This window comes from Ptychodera flava, chromosome 22 (genome assembly GCF_041260155.1).
Source record: "Ptychodera flava strain L36383 chromosome 22, AS_Pfla_20210202, whole genome shotgun sequence".
NCBI classification, from domain to species: Eukaryota; Metazoa; Hemichordata; class Enteropneusta; family Ptychoderidae; genus Ptychodera; species Ptychodera flava.
The window spans coordinates 8640876-8659853 of record NC_091949.1 but is presented as its reverse complement, the minus strand read 5'-3'; the positions used below and the strand labels follow the sequence as shown (position 1 = coordinate 8659853).

General features: G+C 33.7%; 1 protein-coding gene across 9 annotated transcripts in view; it reads left to right on the top strand.

The window, feature by feature from the left end:
• Window positions 1-18978, top strand: part of LOC139122618 (protocadherin-15-like) — an 88918-nt gene that overhangs the window by 31075 nt on the left and 38865 nt on the right. For 8 of the 9 annotated variants that reach the window (XM_070688186.1, XM_070688194.1, XM_070688193.1 and 5 more), the window contains exons 3-9: window positions 8356-8367; window positions 9586-9645; window positions 12411-12571; window positions 13274-13336; window positions 14503-14604; window positions 16021-16128; window positions 17359-17469. In XM_070688186.1, coding sequence (XP_070544287.1) covers window positions 8356-8367; window positions 9586-9645; window positions 12411-12571; window positions 13274-13336; window positions 14503-14604; window positions 16021-16128; window positions 17359-17469 — 617 coding nt within the window. The remainder of the gene's footprint in view (window positions 1-8355; window positions 8368-9585; window positions 9646-12410; window positions 12572-13273; window positions 13337-14502; window positions 14605-16020; window positions 16129-17358; window positions 17470-18978) is intronic. The other variant, XM_070688187.1, reaches the window with a different exon arrangement.

Genomic DNA, 18978 nt, shown 5'->3' with positions numbered 1-18978 from the left:
TTCATTTGACAATGCGTAGTCTGGATGTAAAATGTGACGTCTGTCAAAGTGAAAGAATAATTTTTGTTGCATAGGGCATGAAGAAATGAATTTGTCCAAGAGTAGTTTTTTCGGTCAACTTCCTTGCTATTGAACAAACTCTCTCATTGAATTTTGAAATAACAAAGACATATGTTTTTGAGATTTGTCGAACAAATTGAATGCAAATCTGACAAGTGTTAAGACGACAACCATATTGCTCACACATTTTCATACAAATTCAGAAAAAAGGTAATTTTGAATCAATATGGCTGACTGACTTTAACATGCAAAGTCCCTTGGGAAATCATCTGTCTAGTTTTAATGGAATTGGCACTTTAAAACAATTCCATGACATCATATTCTTAATTCATATTATTAGTAACAGCATAGACAATCCCCCTCCTCTACTGTCTATGGTGACGGTAATTGAGTATAGGGATACTATCCCCTGATTTACATCAGACAAAAATAAATTAACCCTGTCACCACCATGGTTTGGCCCAAACCCATTATTATCAATGGTGCTTGTAGACCTGTTTAACAGGGTATTGGGGGTGAACAGGTGAAAGAATTACCATAAAATGCTTCTGCTTTCCAAGCCCCAGCCAAGATGTTCAATTGATTTTGAATACCTAAGGATTGCTTGAATCAGATTAATCTGATTAATAAATCTGATCAAACATTTGCACATTTATCAAATTATGGATATGATGTCAGTATATACCATGAAGGAGTTTCTTCAATGAAATATTTTCTTTGCAGCGACTTTAAGAGCCAAGGTCATATGGCAGATGTTACTCATTGTGGATTCCCTTGATGTGAATTTTACTTCAGACTTTTCAATGCTAAACATTGATTGTCAAACACTGATTGCTAGAAAAAGTAAAGCCGTTGTGGCACAGATAAAATCTTTCATAATTAAATTTTCGCAGATGTAATCAATTGTCATTAACTCATATTAAATAGATATATGTCGTATTTGTTTTACTGAATGTCGGTCAATCAGTATTGTTGAGAATGGTGTACCAGTATTTACTGAACAAATTCTGCTCCAAAGTGAACTCTCTAGCTAAGCATCACGGTTGATCAGTGAGAAGATAGAAAACTTGATATTATTAAAATATTTTTTGTAACCTAGAAACTACATTTCTGCTGTATTTGAAAACCAATGGGAACTCAATAAACTGAACATTCTGTGAAAATGTTTTTGTTCATGCTCAGATTACAGTATTTTACTCTAGCAACAACCACATCAAAAGATGGTCTCAAACTTGACTTTCAGAGGTATATTTCTTGGATGGAAATGTTCATTTCATGTTGTGTTCATCTTGTATATCTATTATTTACTTTTCAATCAACGAATGTTGATCTTATTTGTTGTCCAATAAATCTAAAAAATTGGCTGCTTTTTGTTAAACAAATAACTTTATCAGAGACGCCAGACTTGATTGCTGTATGATAACGTGCATGTTGACAATTTTGAGAGATCAGGTATACTTTTGAAATGACAGATACTTTAAGTATTAGATCACTGGCAATTCAGACAATGCACCAGGGGAACTTCTTCACAGCTTTACTGTGTTGTCAGGGGTACGGTGAATTTCACAGTCCAGTGCAGGTGTATTGTTCCAACAACTTGTGTGAGGCTTGTAAATTGCGTAATGCTATTGTACACTTGCAAATGATGCTTGTAATCAAAAACCATTGAAATTCCCTGCAGCGTTCAGCCACATAACTTTATCCAGTTTCCTATTTACAGCAATTGAGAAAATATGACTGATAATATTTCATTAGCTGTATCTGAGAAGTTTTATAATATCAAAATCAGATCAATCTTCAGTAGCTTTTCTTCATTTATCAAAATTGTCTTTAATCAAAAGTCTGGTAGTTTATTCAGCAACTTACAAACTTTATCACTATGATTTTGGTGTTTTATTTGAAAGTTTCAAACTTTACAACTTTGACCTTTGACCTCGAATCTTCATAATATCTGAATATTTCAAAAACCATAAAATCAACAGAACCTTGACTTTGGCACGACTGATGACATTTGCATTGTAGATATAGTTAATGAGTAATCCACTCCAAGACAAATAAACTGTTACTGCATGAAAGAACTTCTGTCATGTGTATCAGATTCCAGGCTGTTAATGGCCCACAATTAGAGAAAAATATGCAAGAAACATTCAGAACATTTTTGGGAAGTGAGTTTTCACAATCTGACATGGTTGAAAACTAATTAGGCAGGAAAATAAACCAGCATTTTCGATGTGACAACGTGTGTTGTGGAAAGAAATCAGGAAGAAATGTTGTTGTGACTTCCTGTGATATATGAGTGACCACCTGTCGGATCTACTCTGTTCGCCCCTCCGGAAAAATTTCTGTGAATTTTTATGAATGCAGACAAGCTGTTAACATTCTGTGTGATTTTTCCTTGTATGTACCATGCAATGAATAAATATAGTATAATATGATTATCCCAGGGGGAATGAACAATATAAAAAGTAAGAAAGTACATTAAGTAAATAAGTTGACATTCTAGTATCTGCATTGAATATTTTTGGATACCGCAAAAAAAGGTCAAATCTTGTAGACTTGCTAAAAGATCTGAAAATGGAAATTATTTCGGGATTAAAACTGATCTTGATCTTTTTTTGATCCAGTGGATTATTCAACTTAAATTCCGTGCAGCTGAGTCCCTATCAGGGTTCAATTTTCTAAAAGGTTGCATATGTTGAATATTCTTACTTAACTGTTCCTTTATATTATTGAAAAATTTGGTATTCAGATGTTGAATGCATCAAATTTATGAGAAATTGATGATAATTAACATGGGATGAATGAGGCAAGTAGCTCAGCTATGAGTCTGCAGCTGTAAACATCAGTTTATGTGTGCTGGAATAAACTTTAGCCTTGTGATATGAAATGCACAAAAATAAAAACAACCAATAATAGAAATAAAATTGTGTATGTTGGCACAAAGATAATTTTAGACTCTGCTTGATTTTTCAACCATATGCAGCTGGTTGACAGACAGAAAAGATGGAAACTATATGAAGTATAATAATAGATACAGCAATAATGGAGGTGATGTTTTTCAGTTTTAGAGTTAATATTGTTCAATGGCATTTGCATGTTACATACTGTAAGTTATCTTGCTATGCATATGAGTGTACATACTCAGCTCACTGCTTGTGACCCATTGTGTAAAGATTAATATTTGCTGTTTCATGAATTTCTGAGTAAATCTAATTGAATTGCGCTGAAAAATAATTTTAGCTAAACACAGTGGTATGCCTTTTAGTTCATACCTGGAATGCATCTCCTGAAATGAGTTGAATGTAAGTCAAGCAGAAATGAAAAGTAAGAACGTATCTATAAGGTAGAATGCGCCTTGGGGACAGATATCCGAATTTTGAAACTGTTCTTTTGGCCTATCATTGGTGGGGTCTCAATTTGAAGCTTGTGCAGTAAAGAAAGTTTTCAACGGCTTGGTTTTCTGAAAATCGGGAATTTTACTGTCTCCCATAGAGATAACACAGGAATGGCAGCCATTTTGAATTTCAAATGTGGGTAATTTATTTCTCAAAATTTACACAGTGACCCCCAATTTTTATTCTTGACTTTTATAGAGAGTGGTTTTAAGTTTGCTTAGTTTACAAAAGTTTAAGTCCTTCATTTTCAAGGCACCTTAACCAGATAATTGTGAGAGCTATAGAAGGTAGTGTAAATGTTAGCAATGTATCTGTTTTTTGTTTATTCAGCATCATAACAGGTCAAGATTTTTGTCAAATTTGTCTGCAAGCGTAAGTTTTACCATGAAAATTGTCACAGACAACAAGGAAACTTCATTCATATTTACCTGTTGTCGTATTTTTTAGAAAATTTGTGATGTTGATCCATTTTTTGAAAATTTTACGATATTGCCAGCAACTGTATATTGATATCACTTTTTGAATTGGTAATGGCAGCCATATGCTGCAGCACTGTGTATTCTTCTTTTACGTTTTCAAAATACTGGTTCAAATCTGTACTAAATGATGAAGAGGTTGTATCTGTCACACACAATACTCTAAGTAGAATGGTAAATTTGGCAGTCATCTGTAGTTTCCATGGCAACAGTGCCACAGATGGTACTCCGCCATTTGTTTGCACTTGTCTATTGTATGCCACAAGAAATATGTCACTTATTAATCTTTTGAAAAATTGATAAAATGTATTTTCAATTCATGTACAGGATAGAGACTAAAGACTTTATATATGCCTTAAAGTGTCATTTATGATTTACAATAAATGTTAACTGCTCACTTCATTTTTCTGAAAAAATTTCCATTTTGTTGTCATTACAACTAAGTACTAGTTTCATGTAATGTAAGTGTATAATGATCAGACGTCAGGGTCTCTTGCCATAAAACTCTCAAAGTGGTTTTGTGTAAGTGTGTATTTTTCAAACAAACTGGTTATGAACTGGTCCCAGGAATGTTTAGAATTCAATACATCGTTGCATAAAATGCGGTTTCAGTGGTTGCTGTTGGTATTCATATCCTTCATAACTTTATAAAATTTTGAAGTATGCATCAAGCATGTTTTCTAGCAAAACACCCTATCATTTGCCTCTATGTTGTAAAATTCATGTATTTAATACTACCTGGCCATTTGGTTGCTAACAGTCGGTTGCTATGTAACTTTGTATGCCCATAATTGTCTAATGCTATTTGTTTTTGTACAACAGGACAAAGTTGTCTCACACCTTTTGATATGAAGATCTGTAAAATCAGACGTATTTGTCGTAAAACTTTAAGAGCTCACACCCTTTTGATTGTAGAGTGGCTGGTTTTGTTGATGACCTTTGACCTTTAGTCACATCCAATGAAAGTGGAGCTGAAATGTCAATTTTAACGAACTCGCTGGAATGAGTCAGTATTGATTTTTTGGGTTTGTCCATTGGAACCAAACTTGTAATATAGCAGGTACTAAGGTTACCAAAACAGTGAGTTGTGAAAGTAATTATTTACAAAACAAGTCTAATACATCGCATGTGGTCCTTTTATTAATAGCAGTATCTTAAAACGATGACTTCACAATAAAATCACCAAAATTGCAGTGTTTCTAAGTCGTACATCATTGACTTGTATGCATTTTCCTAGTAAAACTGTTGTAATCGTGTATTGTAATATAACCTTAATGTTTTTGTAGTGAGAAAATACGAAGATTTTAAAGCTATCGTTAAGTAGCTGTAAAATCGCTTTTAAATGTACCGAAGTGTTATGGTAAATTATTCGAATTTGTTAAATTGTCCATGAATTTTCATAAGTGGTTTCTAATAATAGTTCCATAGAGACTTGCTTCCCATCAATACAATAAAAATGCAGTAGTTTCCATTAAACATATTGATGTATACACCAATGTCAACTTTGTTTCTGACAAGAGGGTTCAGTGGGGAGGGGTGAAGATTTATTTGTTGAAGATAAAAGACGTCATCTCCAAAAACAGTGTCATTTCACTAATTGTTTTATTTTTAGAAAAAAATTAATGGATGCTAATTTTCTTTCTGTATACCATGTGAATTTTAGCCAATCCCAAATACTTGTGTTCATTGGAGTACTTACTTCTTAAACATTGATCAAACTGACCAGCATATGTTGAGAACACACAGCTATAAAATTATAATATCTGATCCAAAGTTGAAGGTTTGAATTAAAAACTGCATTTGTTTGGGCTTTCTACGTAGCATGCTGTTTCAGCTTCCTTGTATTTGATTACTCAGTCCAAACAACAATCTTGGCACTCTCAGTAACGATTACATGCACATAGTTAAATGGCTTTTAATTCAGGATTTCTATAATTAGTTCAAGTAGAACACTGTTAGTTCTCACTTGAAAACTTTCCTGCTCAAGAGAAAGTGTCCATTTATTGAATTATCTACATGCGTCATTGACATCTGGTAACGTAATGGGTTTGAAGTACTTCCTTACAGAAATTTTTTGACATAGGTGATGGGTTGCATTAAAATGATTCCAACCTGATCAATAACAAATATCATCCCTAGTGAATATTTAATTAAAATAAGACCACACCGTTAAAATTGTAAAAATAGAAACAAGTATAGACGCCAGGTTGTTATTGGGAGGTGTTAGTGGAAACAGAGAGCAAACCATTATAATTTTTTTTTTGTTCAAAATTTTTATTTTGAGAGACCAACTGGATGTTGTTTGCGTACATTTTTAGAACTGAGTAAACAACAAATAAAATGCGTAATTTTTATTATTTATGAGCACAGCCAATTAACTCATAATTCTTGCACACGTTTTTGCACTTTTTTGTTCTGCATGTCGTTCTTTTGATAACATTCTGTAATTTTCATAAAGTGCACATCTCTCTATCTTTTCACCATGTCAACTTATCCCTGCACATCTGCAGACTTTCCTGCATCGCACCTTGCTCAAGGTAAGCAACAACAAACAAACAAACCCTCTCACAGCATCTTATCATTTCTATTTCTCCCAGAATGCACTTAGCATTTAAGTTATTCACCGTGTTTATCTTCCATGAAACTTTTCAATTCCTACACTCACAGTGTATTGTTCATCTGATGTTTCAAGTTATGCAATTAATGTTGATAACATTTTTGCTGCATGTTATGAAGGACCAGTAGCTGTAACTTTTGACGATTATTTTTTCACTATGTATTTGCTTTGTAAATGTCAATTGCCAGTTCTTGTTCTATCCCCAAAGCATATTGAAACACCTATTATTTAGCTTGTCAACACAGCATCTACATGTCTAGAATGCACTTTTATTGTATACATTTGAATTCTGGTTCAGACCAGAATTGACTTGTCAATAAAAACAATGCAGTCTACACCTGTACAAGCTGAGTTGACAAACCAGAAATACTGTGTATCTTGAGTTCAACATGCTTTAGGAGTAGAATAAGAAACTGTAGTTGACAGTATACATAAAAGAAATTGTGAAAAAATCATCAAAAGTTAAAGTTACTCTTGGGCATTCGATCTCTGTAACAAATTAGTCAATTTATGTTGTGACCAATCTTTTATTTATTTTCACCAAATCCTCTTTCTGAGAATGATTTTCATCAAAAGAAATTGAAGCAGTGATCTTGAAAGTTGGTTTAGGTTGATGTACATATACTTTTCCAAAATTGCACACAAACCAACTTTTCGTGTTAAAATGGTTTACTAGCCAGAAAATGCCAGATTTACAGATTAATTAGTGACATTGGGAGTAGCCATTCAAGGGTAAATGATATGATTTGTATTCATACATTCATACTCAGAAAAGTCAGCTGGGTAATTTTATGAAGTTGAATGCATGTGAACAACTATGACACCAAAAGTTTCAGACCTGTAGTTTGCTCCAAACCCTGCCAACGTGAAAACAGCTTTTATTAAATATACCTAAAACTTGATAAGGTGCTTAGTATACTGTCAACAAATATTCTTGTGAAAATACCATGTTTAATCTTAACTAGTAAATGACAAATATTTTCAGTGTGATAATTCAGATCACATTCAATACATTAGGGGCTGTCGATAATAAAAGTTGACGCACAAGAAACGTAATTCCTTCATTTTACTTGAAACCCCCTCCCTCCCCCTCAAAACGAAAGTTCTTATGCGAAATCAATTTCGTATTATGATGCCATTTCTGACAAACCCACATGCACCTCTCCGATCCGCACGCCCATGAAAAAATACCGGAAGGGCACATTAGTTAATAAACCTTCACATTACGCGTTTCACTTTTCAAGACAGAACATTTTAATGTTTCGCACGTAGGAACTTTTTCACATACATGTTTCAAGTTGGAAAGCATACAAGTTTTTATTTCACATTCATGTCTTTTCGTTGTCTTTTCTGTCTCCATATTTTGTGGTCATTCTGTTCTCGATGAACGCGAAGGTAGTTTTGCGTTCTCGCTGCAAAGTCGCACTTCGAAAACAATAGAAAATCCTTATGCAATTTTGACGCACACAAAACGAAATGAGCTTTTACCCCCTCCCCCTAAACGAAAGAATTACGTTTGTCGTGCGTCAGCTTTTATTATTGACGGCCCCTTAATAAATAGATATTTGCTGTTAGTCTTTTCTACTATAGTTATACACAAATGGAAATTTACAACCTTCAAAATTATTTTAATTTTTAAAACCTCTCTCCACCCCGTACCCCCCCCCCCCAACACGGAGCAGTTTCATGATCTGTTTATGTCAATATGTGTGTTTGAATTAACGAGCATGCTCTTTTCCCATGTACCAATAACCTCACACCCATGTTACAACTTTGTTTCCCTTTCCAATTTTTTTTTCTGTAACAGGCTTTAATGGAGGTAAGAAATGGAACAAACAAACCAGGATGGCCAGCTTATAACCCAAACAGTATCCGAACACATACTTCTGCATTGGTTAATGTGCATCACCCATTTGCCTGTCTATTTAGATATTTTCAAAATGCCTGCCTTAGTGGTAGATTGTAGTTTTTAGAGGTTTGGAAATTCTAGTCTGAAGCATTTCGCATGCAGACTTTGTAGACTTTCACTTAGAATGATTTTCAATGGTGATTATATTTTACCCTGAAGTGACTTCTTTTGGTGTATGCAGTTTTAGTACACTAGCATTTCATGTAGATCTTTAGTGCATGATGCATATGGTGCTGCTAATATTTGAACTTTGAGTTTGCAATTTATTCAATGATTCCATTGTGGTTGAGGTTTTCTTTCTTCATTCATGCGTAGAGATTTGCTCATCATCATAATATGGTTAAAGACCTGGCATCAGTAAATTTGTTTGCTCATTATTGATTCAATTCCACTAAACAATTACATTAGCTGTAAAGTGATCATTAATTTAAAAGTAAAACTTTTAAGAAATAAGTTTTTATCTCCCTTAAAGTTCAGAAACAAAATTAATTTACTTTTGCCTGGCCTTCTAAATGACCTTTGACCTCATTACCATTGCTGATTACTGTGATAATCTTTTGGCTTCATTTTAGAGGTGGAATAATACAAGTTATTGCATATATACACAATGACAATTTTCTTTATAATTTTTCATTTCGATTTTGCTGCTATCTTCATACCAAACTTGGATCACTCTTTCATAACTTATCATGGTGATAACCATCATTATGGTGATAACCATAATGGTGATAACCATCATTATGGTGATAACCATATCCATCATCATGGTGATAACCATCATTATGATGATAACCATAATGGTGATAACCATCATTATGGTGATAACCATATCCGTCATCATGGTGATAACCATCATTATGGTGATAACCATAATGGTGATAACCATCATTATGGTGATAACTATATCGGTCATCATGGTGATAACCATCATTATGGTGATTACCATATCCATCATCATGGTGATACATACACGCTTCATGGTCAATCATTGCATTCTGCAGTGTGTAACTTTTGCATCTGACAATGTCACCTCATTTGTAGTACTACTAATGTTGATTAATTTCATACTTTACCAAAATTTTGACTTTACCTCTCATTTTGATACATTTCATCTCATCCTGTGTTTAGATTGTGTCAGCCAAGATGGAGCTGAGATTTTTCAAGATATTTATGAAGATTTTGAAGTTGGTAAGTATATCAGGACAACAGGGTAAACATCGTACATTTTTCCATTCTTCATAGAATAGAAAAACACTGACAGTGAAATTGATTTTCTGCAAGTGTCGTTTAAGTATGAAAAATCCAAACACGCAGTGCCATGCCATCAGTGTTGAATCTAGAGCGCGCCATCGCGGGATTGACGCGTTTCAGCAAAAAATCCCGCTCTGAAATCTACCCAGTGCGTCACTTTGGGCGCACTCACAATGAGGGGGGTCTGTAAATAGGTCAACGTGTGTTTTCTTTCATTGTTAAACGTAACCACTTTGCGTGATGATTTGCTATATTTTGCTAGAATGTTACCAATGATTTCATTTATAAATACTTTAGCAGCACACGTCCGTTTTGAAATGACATTTGCGTTTGTTACATTGTCAATAAAACTTGTTTGTGAATGTACTGACTGACAGCCGTGACGAGAAAAAAAAATCACGTACGGGAGTAATTTCAAACTAACTCTCACACAGAAAGGTTTTTGAAAAATGTAGCCAACACACCTATTCCATTCAAAAAGAAAAAACATGTTCTTGATCAAGCGGAAATCAAACCAAATTCCAAAATTTTCTGAAACATTTCATGTGTCCACATGGATCGAGATACTAGACGTAGCTTGGTTCATGTTGTTTGTCAAAGTCGTTATGCCACGGTCACGCATGCATGGCTTGCCAAGAAATTCGATCTAGCGAGAACAACAGTGAATATCTATTCAGATCTTATACCAGACGGGTCATATGTCAAGTTCTTCAGTAAGAATGCATTTACTAATACTTGCACGGCTTGCATTGTCAGAGTCGGGACGTTGTGCTGTGTTTGTTTTGCCTCGATGCAGCACATGGTGTCGGCCATTTTCCAAACTTGCTTAGGACAAAGCGTCATCACTTTAGACTCCCTAGGTTACCCTTTTATGTCTATGGGAACTTACTGCTGCAGAGATCGAGACTACTTAGTCATTAAAAAAAGTCCTGCTCTATCAATGAGAGCTGTGAAATGACAAATGAACTTACTTTTCTCACTGTGGGGAAATTGTCAATTGTATTTTTGCATAATACTGAAAGAATTATCTCTTGAGACTAACAGAATGTGCTGCATCTTTTCTATGAATGTGAGTGAATTTGTGATACTTTATTCAAAACAATTATATTCTTGAATAGATGTACAAAGACTTCATAGACTTATTTTAAATAAATGCTAATTTAATATGCAGATTAATATGCAAATTTGCTGCCAAAAATTGTCCCCCAAATTTTGAAAATGTCCCCCAAAATTTAAGGCAGTGGGCCAAATGTCCCCTAATCCTAAGATCCTAGATTCAACACTGTGCCATGTGTTTCTGTCAGGGAATTTGTGCACTTTTGTCAATAATTTAGACATAATTGATTTCTTGAACATAATTCAACCTGACACCCCCCTTTCTCTTTAAACATCCAACTTTCTCAAAGAGTACAATAAAATTGGACCAAACCATGGTCGTTAGAGGGTTGAGCAGACCCCTGTTTTGTTGTGACTTGTTTTATTCTTTCATACTTGACGTACATGTGATTTCATCCAATAATTGAAAAATCAATTTCATGTTGGTATGACAAATAACATTGTAAGGCCACAAGAAATTGTAGGTTTGTTTCCCAATAATAGTCCCTGACAAAAAGATTTGGCCAGGGGGATGGTTTTAGGATTTGTTTAACTTTATTTTGTTCTCATTTAAGCTGTACTAGAACCAAGTTCTGACATGAAAATTACAAAAGCAGGAATGTATACATGCAGCATAATTCTGACATGCAGAAATTTCATGATTATAAGTTCACTGTAGAGAACTATGCAAGCTGTACAATAGCTCCTGCAGACATTAAGGTAGTATGCCTCAAAAATATTTTGCGCAAACTTTGCTCAATGAAACTTTCAACCATTGTCTCACCAAATCAAGAATAAAAATCTGAGGGGTCACCCTACAAACTTTGGTACTAGAGACCACTAATTAATAACATGTACAAAAAATTCAAAAATGGCCGCTATCCGTTTGAAAAAATTAAATTTTTGATTTTCAAAAAACTCAGATGGTGAAAATCTTTCTTGCTTCAAGAGCTTAAAAAAGTGGTAGATCAGGAAAGAATTGTAGGAATTTGAGAATCTGTATATCTGTCCCGAGACACCTTCTATCTTAATATTGCCTGTCATGTGCACAGTGCTGGAAAGGTTTTGTTTTTCATTTTTGTCCGAAAATGCTGAAACATAAATAAGCTGGCATATATGACTAGTCTAGATCGATTTACATTAATGATGTGAAACACAAACTTTTTATTTTTTGGCCATAAATTGATATTCAGAAGGAAATTCATCCATTAAGGCAATGCATCACCATTGTTGTGTTTTCAAATAGATATGTTGAGCATATGTTCAACCCACCTTTATATCTAGATGAATGACGGTTTTGAATAAAAAGAAATCGATCTGTTTTCTGTCCGGGTTTCTGTCAAACCATGTCAACATCCAGCTATATCGCTTTCTTAGGGTTAATCTAAATTAAAGCAAGCAATCTCTAATTTCAATAAGTTGTATTTACTGTTCTGATTTAAGAATCATTCCAAAATGATTTTTATCTTGTCCTTTATGTTTTTCCTTTGTAGGTTTCATTTCTGTAAACTTTTTATGGTATGCTACATGATATAGTTTCAAATCTTTAAACCTGAATCAAATGCTAGTTGACAAATTCCTTTCTCTCCGTTTTTTTTTTAAAACAGGAGAGACTATACGTATTTTAAATATCCAGGGGACTGCAGGCGGTTCCAACCCAAGTATTTCATTACAGTTAGACAACTCACTAGATGCAAAATGTACAGAATATATTAGTTTAGATGAAGAAAGGAAGGCACTTAACTTAACAAAAGCTTTGGAGAGAGATGTGAGTATACAGTGTGATCATTTGGTTTTGAAGATAATTTCCATATGAGGAACCACATACTATGACTGATTACGTAGATACTGAATGTAACATGTATTGTAGTGATAAGTAGTCATAGGTTTTGAGAGAGATTTTACACACACACACACACACACACACACACACACACATATATATATATATATATATATATATATATATATATATATATATATATATATATATATATATATATATATATATATATATATATATATATATATATATATATATATATATACATTATATATACACACACATATGTGTTTATATATACACACACATGTGTATACACATATATTATATATATATATATATACACACATGTATTTATATACACACACATGTATATATATATATATATATATATATATATATATATATATATATGTATTTATATACATACACATGTATATATATACATACATACATACACATATATATATATATACATACACACATACTTATATGTCTGTCTATCAGTCTGACTGTGTATGTATATGTGTATTTGCAGTATTGATAAAATTGATTAACAAGGAAATTAAATACTGTTACTCAAAAATATTTGTAATCAGGTGATATGCATGACTTGTTACCGAAAAGATACTTAAACTTACAAATCAAAGGTATGATGTTTTATTATTTGAAATTTTCTCTTGGTAGGGACCAGATGGAATGTCAAGTCTCACTTGTGTAGTCATTTGTACGCCACTGTCAAATCCATTGGTGAGTATGTATTTCAACAGCTTCAAGACTATATGACCCTAGTTTGGTCAAAATAACAATACAATTTATGAAATGGCTGATGATAAATCATGTTGGTCAAACAGTGCGTCCATTGAATAAACAACTGATATGAAATCTTACAATGAATTGTATTTTGTCCATAGCAGAAATAATCTCATCAGAAAATATCAAAAAGCATCAAATATTTTCTATTATATCATACCAGTATATTGATGGCGCAAATGCAGTGATCTGATTGGTCGAGACGCGGAAAGAACTGTGGTATATTGGCGATATACCACGGCTGGCATACGCGCGAGCTCTAAGCTTGAGCAAAAATCTGTTTTTGACGTTCCAAGCCAGAATTTTAATATACTTTTATGACATATAGCAATAAATCACCAGTTCACCAGTTCACTCCATATATGCACTCGCTATCGCTCGTGCATATATGTCGTGAACTGGTCAAAATCTCGTGGTATACCGTCGCTGGGTGTGCTTTATTGCTTAAAACATACATGTAGCACATGCCTCGAAATATAAGTTTTAAAATTTTGCTGAAGGAAACTTTCAACTTTCATAATCAAGAATAAAAAATCAGAGGTCCCTGTCCAAACTTTAAGAGAAGAGGAATAAATTACCTGAAGATTACCAATATTTGAAATTCAAAATGGCCTCTAAGCCTGTGTTGAATCTACAGGGCAAATGATAAAGCTTCGTCTTTCAAACAAACTAGACAGTGAATACTGAATTTATCCCACAGGCTTCAAAACAAGTTCACACAAGTAGCAGACCAGAAAATTATTGTTGAAATTTGATTTGCTGTAAAATGTCTCATAGGTACATTTAGAGCTTTGCAAGATATTTACTGAATAGATAAGAAGTGTTTTGTGAATGCAATGAGTACAAAGGGTAGCAAGTGTGCAGTGATTTATTCGTGAAGTAAAAATTAGATTTTTGGTCACAAAGATATCAAAAGTTGACTGAAACAACTCAATAATAACTGAACAAACAACTCTTCATATAATGTGGTTACTACTGTTCATCTGTCCTGTTTTTAGGAATCTTAAAACAAGATGTATTACAGCTGATAATAAGAATGGAATGTTAGCCATATAAGTTCTTGAAATATTAATTTGTTGTTGTCTTTCATTTTTGTCCGTTAGATTTCATTTTCCATAGAATACCCTGTGACTATCACCATAGGTGATATCAACGATAACTGGCCGCAGTTTGTTGGTGTGCCGTATCAAGTAGAGATTAGTGAAGTAAGTATGAAAATAAATAAAAGATTACGGTGTTTGTAATTTGACAGCAAATACCACTAATATTGCAATAGTTTGGTGAGAGGGGGAGCAGGTTTTATATCAGCTTTATCTCAGAACAAATTGATTAAAGAAACATATTCCTGATAAGATTAAACAGAAAGAAAATATGTTTGGAATGATTGGAAATGATTGCCTTTATAAAATATACCTTGTCAATTTTTTTCAGATTTTTGCCAAGATTTTGATGAAAAACTTTAGCCAATGAAAGGTGATCTCTATTTGGTCCAAAATTATCAAAAATTTTACAGAAATATTCAAGAAAATTCTTGGTAAAATGTTGCACTAAATTTTTGTAGGAAATAACTACAGCACTCAAAGGATAAGTGGAAGAACCAGGATTTTAGGACTGCCGCTTTAAACATAATGTTTACAGTAGTATGCTCTTTGAAAGTGAAAGACTTAAAACTTTTGCTCAAATTTTCCTTAAGGAATCTTTCAACTGTTCTCTTTCAAAATCAAGAGTAAAAATCGGGGGTCACTAGAGAAAGAAATTACCCGAGATTTACTGATATTTGAAATTCAAAATGGCTGCCATCCCTCTGTTAACTCTATGGAGAAAAAAATAAAGTTTTCGATTTTTGACAAACTAAGCCGGTGAAAGTTTTTCTTTCTCCAAGAGCTTCAAAATAAGCCCCCACAAATGATGGATCATAAAAGAATTGTAAAAGTTTGAGAGTCCGAATATCTGTCCCCAAGGCGCGATCAGTTGATTGACCAGTTGTTGCAGGTGTGTCAATTCATTCCATGTTTGATTTTGCATATTTCTTTATTCACTCGATCATTTCTGTATACTCTTTGATAAAACATGATTATTCAGTATCTCATAATTTTAAAGTTTCAAAAACCAAACACAAACCATATTGCTCATCCTTGAAATATATGTTTTTTCTACAAGTGAAATGTGATAAATAATGTTTGATCATTTCAAGCTTCGATAACAAAATAAATATTGACATTGTCCCATTGCCCTGAGGTGTGTACTTTTCATACAATGATCAAACACTGATCCTGTCTGGCAGGCAGCATTGACAAAAACTTGTTGCGCTAACAGGACTTTTTTAAGACTCAACATCAAACAAAACTGCCATGTATCGTAATAAGTACACAATTGTCCTTTCCCTAGCAAACAATCATCCCTTAAGTTGATTCTCAGCTGCCAAGACTTACTGTTATCAACTGTATGTGGCAAACAAAAGTTTTGCTCTTTTGTGGTCCAATTTTGCAGCGTGCTGTTGACATTAACTGCATAAATTGAACAAAAACTGAAAACCTGATGGCCTGAAAAAGGTTTATAAACAAAGAGAAAATGTTATTTTCCCTGTATCCATGGTAATTACGTGTCATCACTGCTTTCAGCTAACCCTGGTTACTAGTACAGTCTTTGATAGACTAGAGGCAACGGATGCAGACGAGGGCAGAAATGGAAGTGTGAGCTATTTTGTCGTCGACAATCCACAAGATCCAGTAAGTCAGTTTATTGATTTCTGCTGATAAATTGTAAATTTGTATTATGTCACGCAGTATCCATGCTTTTGAAAAGCCAACCTGATACAGTTTAGAATTTTGTTTCAGGGACAAGCTGTAACTGTTGATATTTTCGTCATTGTTGTTCTGTGAAGCAAAATTTGATAATGGTACCGGCTTCTCCACAAGGGGGTTTTAAGGGGTGGGTCATCTGTTTTTGGAGCATTCTATTCATATGTTAATAACAATACAAAAGAATGCATTTTCACAATAGAATATGCAAATTCTACATTATAACGCAAATTGGCTGCCACTTGGCTTTTTCCAAGCTGTCGAGAACACTGTATCATAATTTTATTCTGTAAAAACAATACAGTAACAATCAGCAATTCCTAAAGTATGTTGATATATAAAATGGTAACCTTGGCAACTTGTGACATGATGGAGTGTTTACAATATTGAATGTTATAAGTTTAGGCAAATGAATTCTAAGCAGGACTGAAATCCATTCCATAATAACATTTGACAGTATACATATACACACTTTGTTGACAAGTTGATATAGCATATTTTGACATGGTTTTAATAGTAAAACAAGTATAGTAAAGCATGTTGGTAAAACAGTAGTTACAGCTACTGGGGCTTTAAACTGACATTTTCAGGGAACCAAAGTTTTTATCTGTTAATGTTGTTGTTGGTTGGTGTGTGACTGTTCAGCTGTCAAACATCCCCTGAAACTCTACTGACACTCCACACTTTTAATGCATTTTGATGACATAAATCTTGGTATCATACAGACTCTGCCATAGGACTGTTGACTATTGTAGTTTTGTTACTAAATATAGAAATGTTTGTGTGATATCAGCTGCTGTCCATAGAAATTTGGACAACTTTTGTCTGTTTTGCACATGTAGTAAGTCTTATATTTGTCATTCCTGCCCTTGTAAAGAATTTCAGACAAATATTTTCTTTTAATATTTTAATATACAGAATGTCATTTGAAATGGACCCTATATCCATCAAACTGATGACTTCTTATATTTTACACAAGATTGTATGTTTGATGATTTTCAGGACAATCTTCAATAAAATTCAGTCCCAATCCTTTGCTATTTGTACTTGTCATACCATACATATATCACTTCGTGCTGTAATAGATATACAAACATGTTTGTGATCTTTGACCTTTCAAATTGTTTCAAACTTGCAATTTACTTTTCTCTTCAACAGGAAGCAAGTCAGTATTTCATCAATAATTTGCCAGCCTTAGGAGTTATAACCCTCAACAAGACACTGGATTATGAAACCAAGAAAGAGTGGCACGTCCTCATCGAAGCCAGGGTAAGCCTCATTAATTTTTACAGCGATAGATTGATGCTGCCATGTGTTATTGTGTCAGATTGGCGCAATGAGCGCCACTCTGTCCATTTCATGCATAAATTACTCTTCTCCATTGTCAGTACGACAGCTGTGGACCATGTATGTCTGATTGTGCTCTTTAGAAATTGATACTTTTAAGTACAATTCCCATTTTGCATCATCAGCTGAATTTTAAGCCATGACCAACTTTTGAAAGTCTCCCTTTTTGAGGTTTTTCTCAAATTCCTCTCCACTTCTGTAGAAAACACGTATATTAAGGATATAAAAAATCCACTATAATCTCTTTTGAATAACACACAAGATAAATTCTCATGCATTTCCCCAAAATAAATGCTGATTGAAGCTTTTAATTGAAATTAGCTCATTTTCATATATCTGCTCCCGAGATCTTAGCCCAGCAAAACACAGGGTTTTTCATGAAAAATTGACCACTGTAAGTGTGACTTTGCATTTCATCAGATATATTAAATGCATATATTTTGCATGGTATATCATAGAAGATTTATTAATTGTAGCCACATGCCATACAAATTAATATATTTTCTTCTGTTTTGGTCTGATATCTTTGTACATGTACCTCAGGAACTGTTATTTGGACTCTCAAATTTTTACAATACTTGCCTGGTCTTCTTTTTGTGTGCAATCATTTGAAGCTCGTGGAAAATGAAATTTCCCCAAAGAGTTGAACACATGGATGGCAGCCATTTTGAATTTCAAGTGTCGGTAAATGTTAGGTAATTTGTTTCTACGATGACTCAATTTGCACTGTGACCACTGGTTTTGGTTCCTGATTTTGAAAGAGAATGGTTTAGAGATTTCTTAAAGACAGTTTGAGCAAAAGTTTAAGTCTTTCAGGCTTGGAAAATGTACCATCTTTTAAGAAAATGCCAGTAGTAATGCAGTCAGTCATTACTAGATAATGACTATAGAAAGAGAAAAATTAACGCTTTAAAAGTGCAGCTGCTTCAGGTCATTTTTAGTGGTAAAGAGAAGATATGATATTGTTCACCATCTTTGATGAAATCCTTGAGAAGGTTTTTACAAGACAGAATCGTAAGAAACGATAGGGAAACTGGGTCATAGGTATTCCATAATTGTCTGTCTCAGACTCTGACCATAGAGTGGTTTCCGGTTCATTGATTGTCTTTCTCAAAATATAATACAGATCAAAACAGACATGGTGCTGTTCATTCAAGAAGTTGTAAAAGTGTTTTCATTGCAATTACTCCGTGGGAAAAACTCAACCTTTCGAAGTTTGACCCGAGACAAACATTTACATAGTAGTGTGCAAATGTCAGGCCAATTAGCATTTTTTTATCAACAATTCTCTCGCAATAAGTGATCACAAGTCTGACAAATTGGAAAATTTTATTTCTTTCATATAAGGACAAGTTCAGATGATATATGTGACCTGATGGCACAATGTCATGGATTTTCATAAAATTTGATTTCTTGCCAGGTGAAAATGCC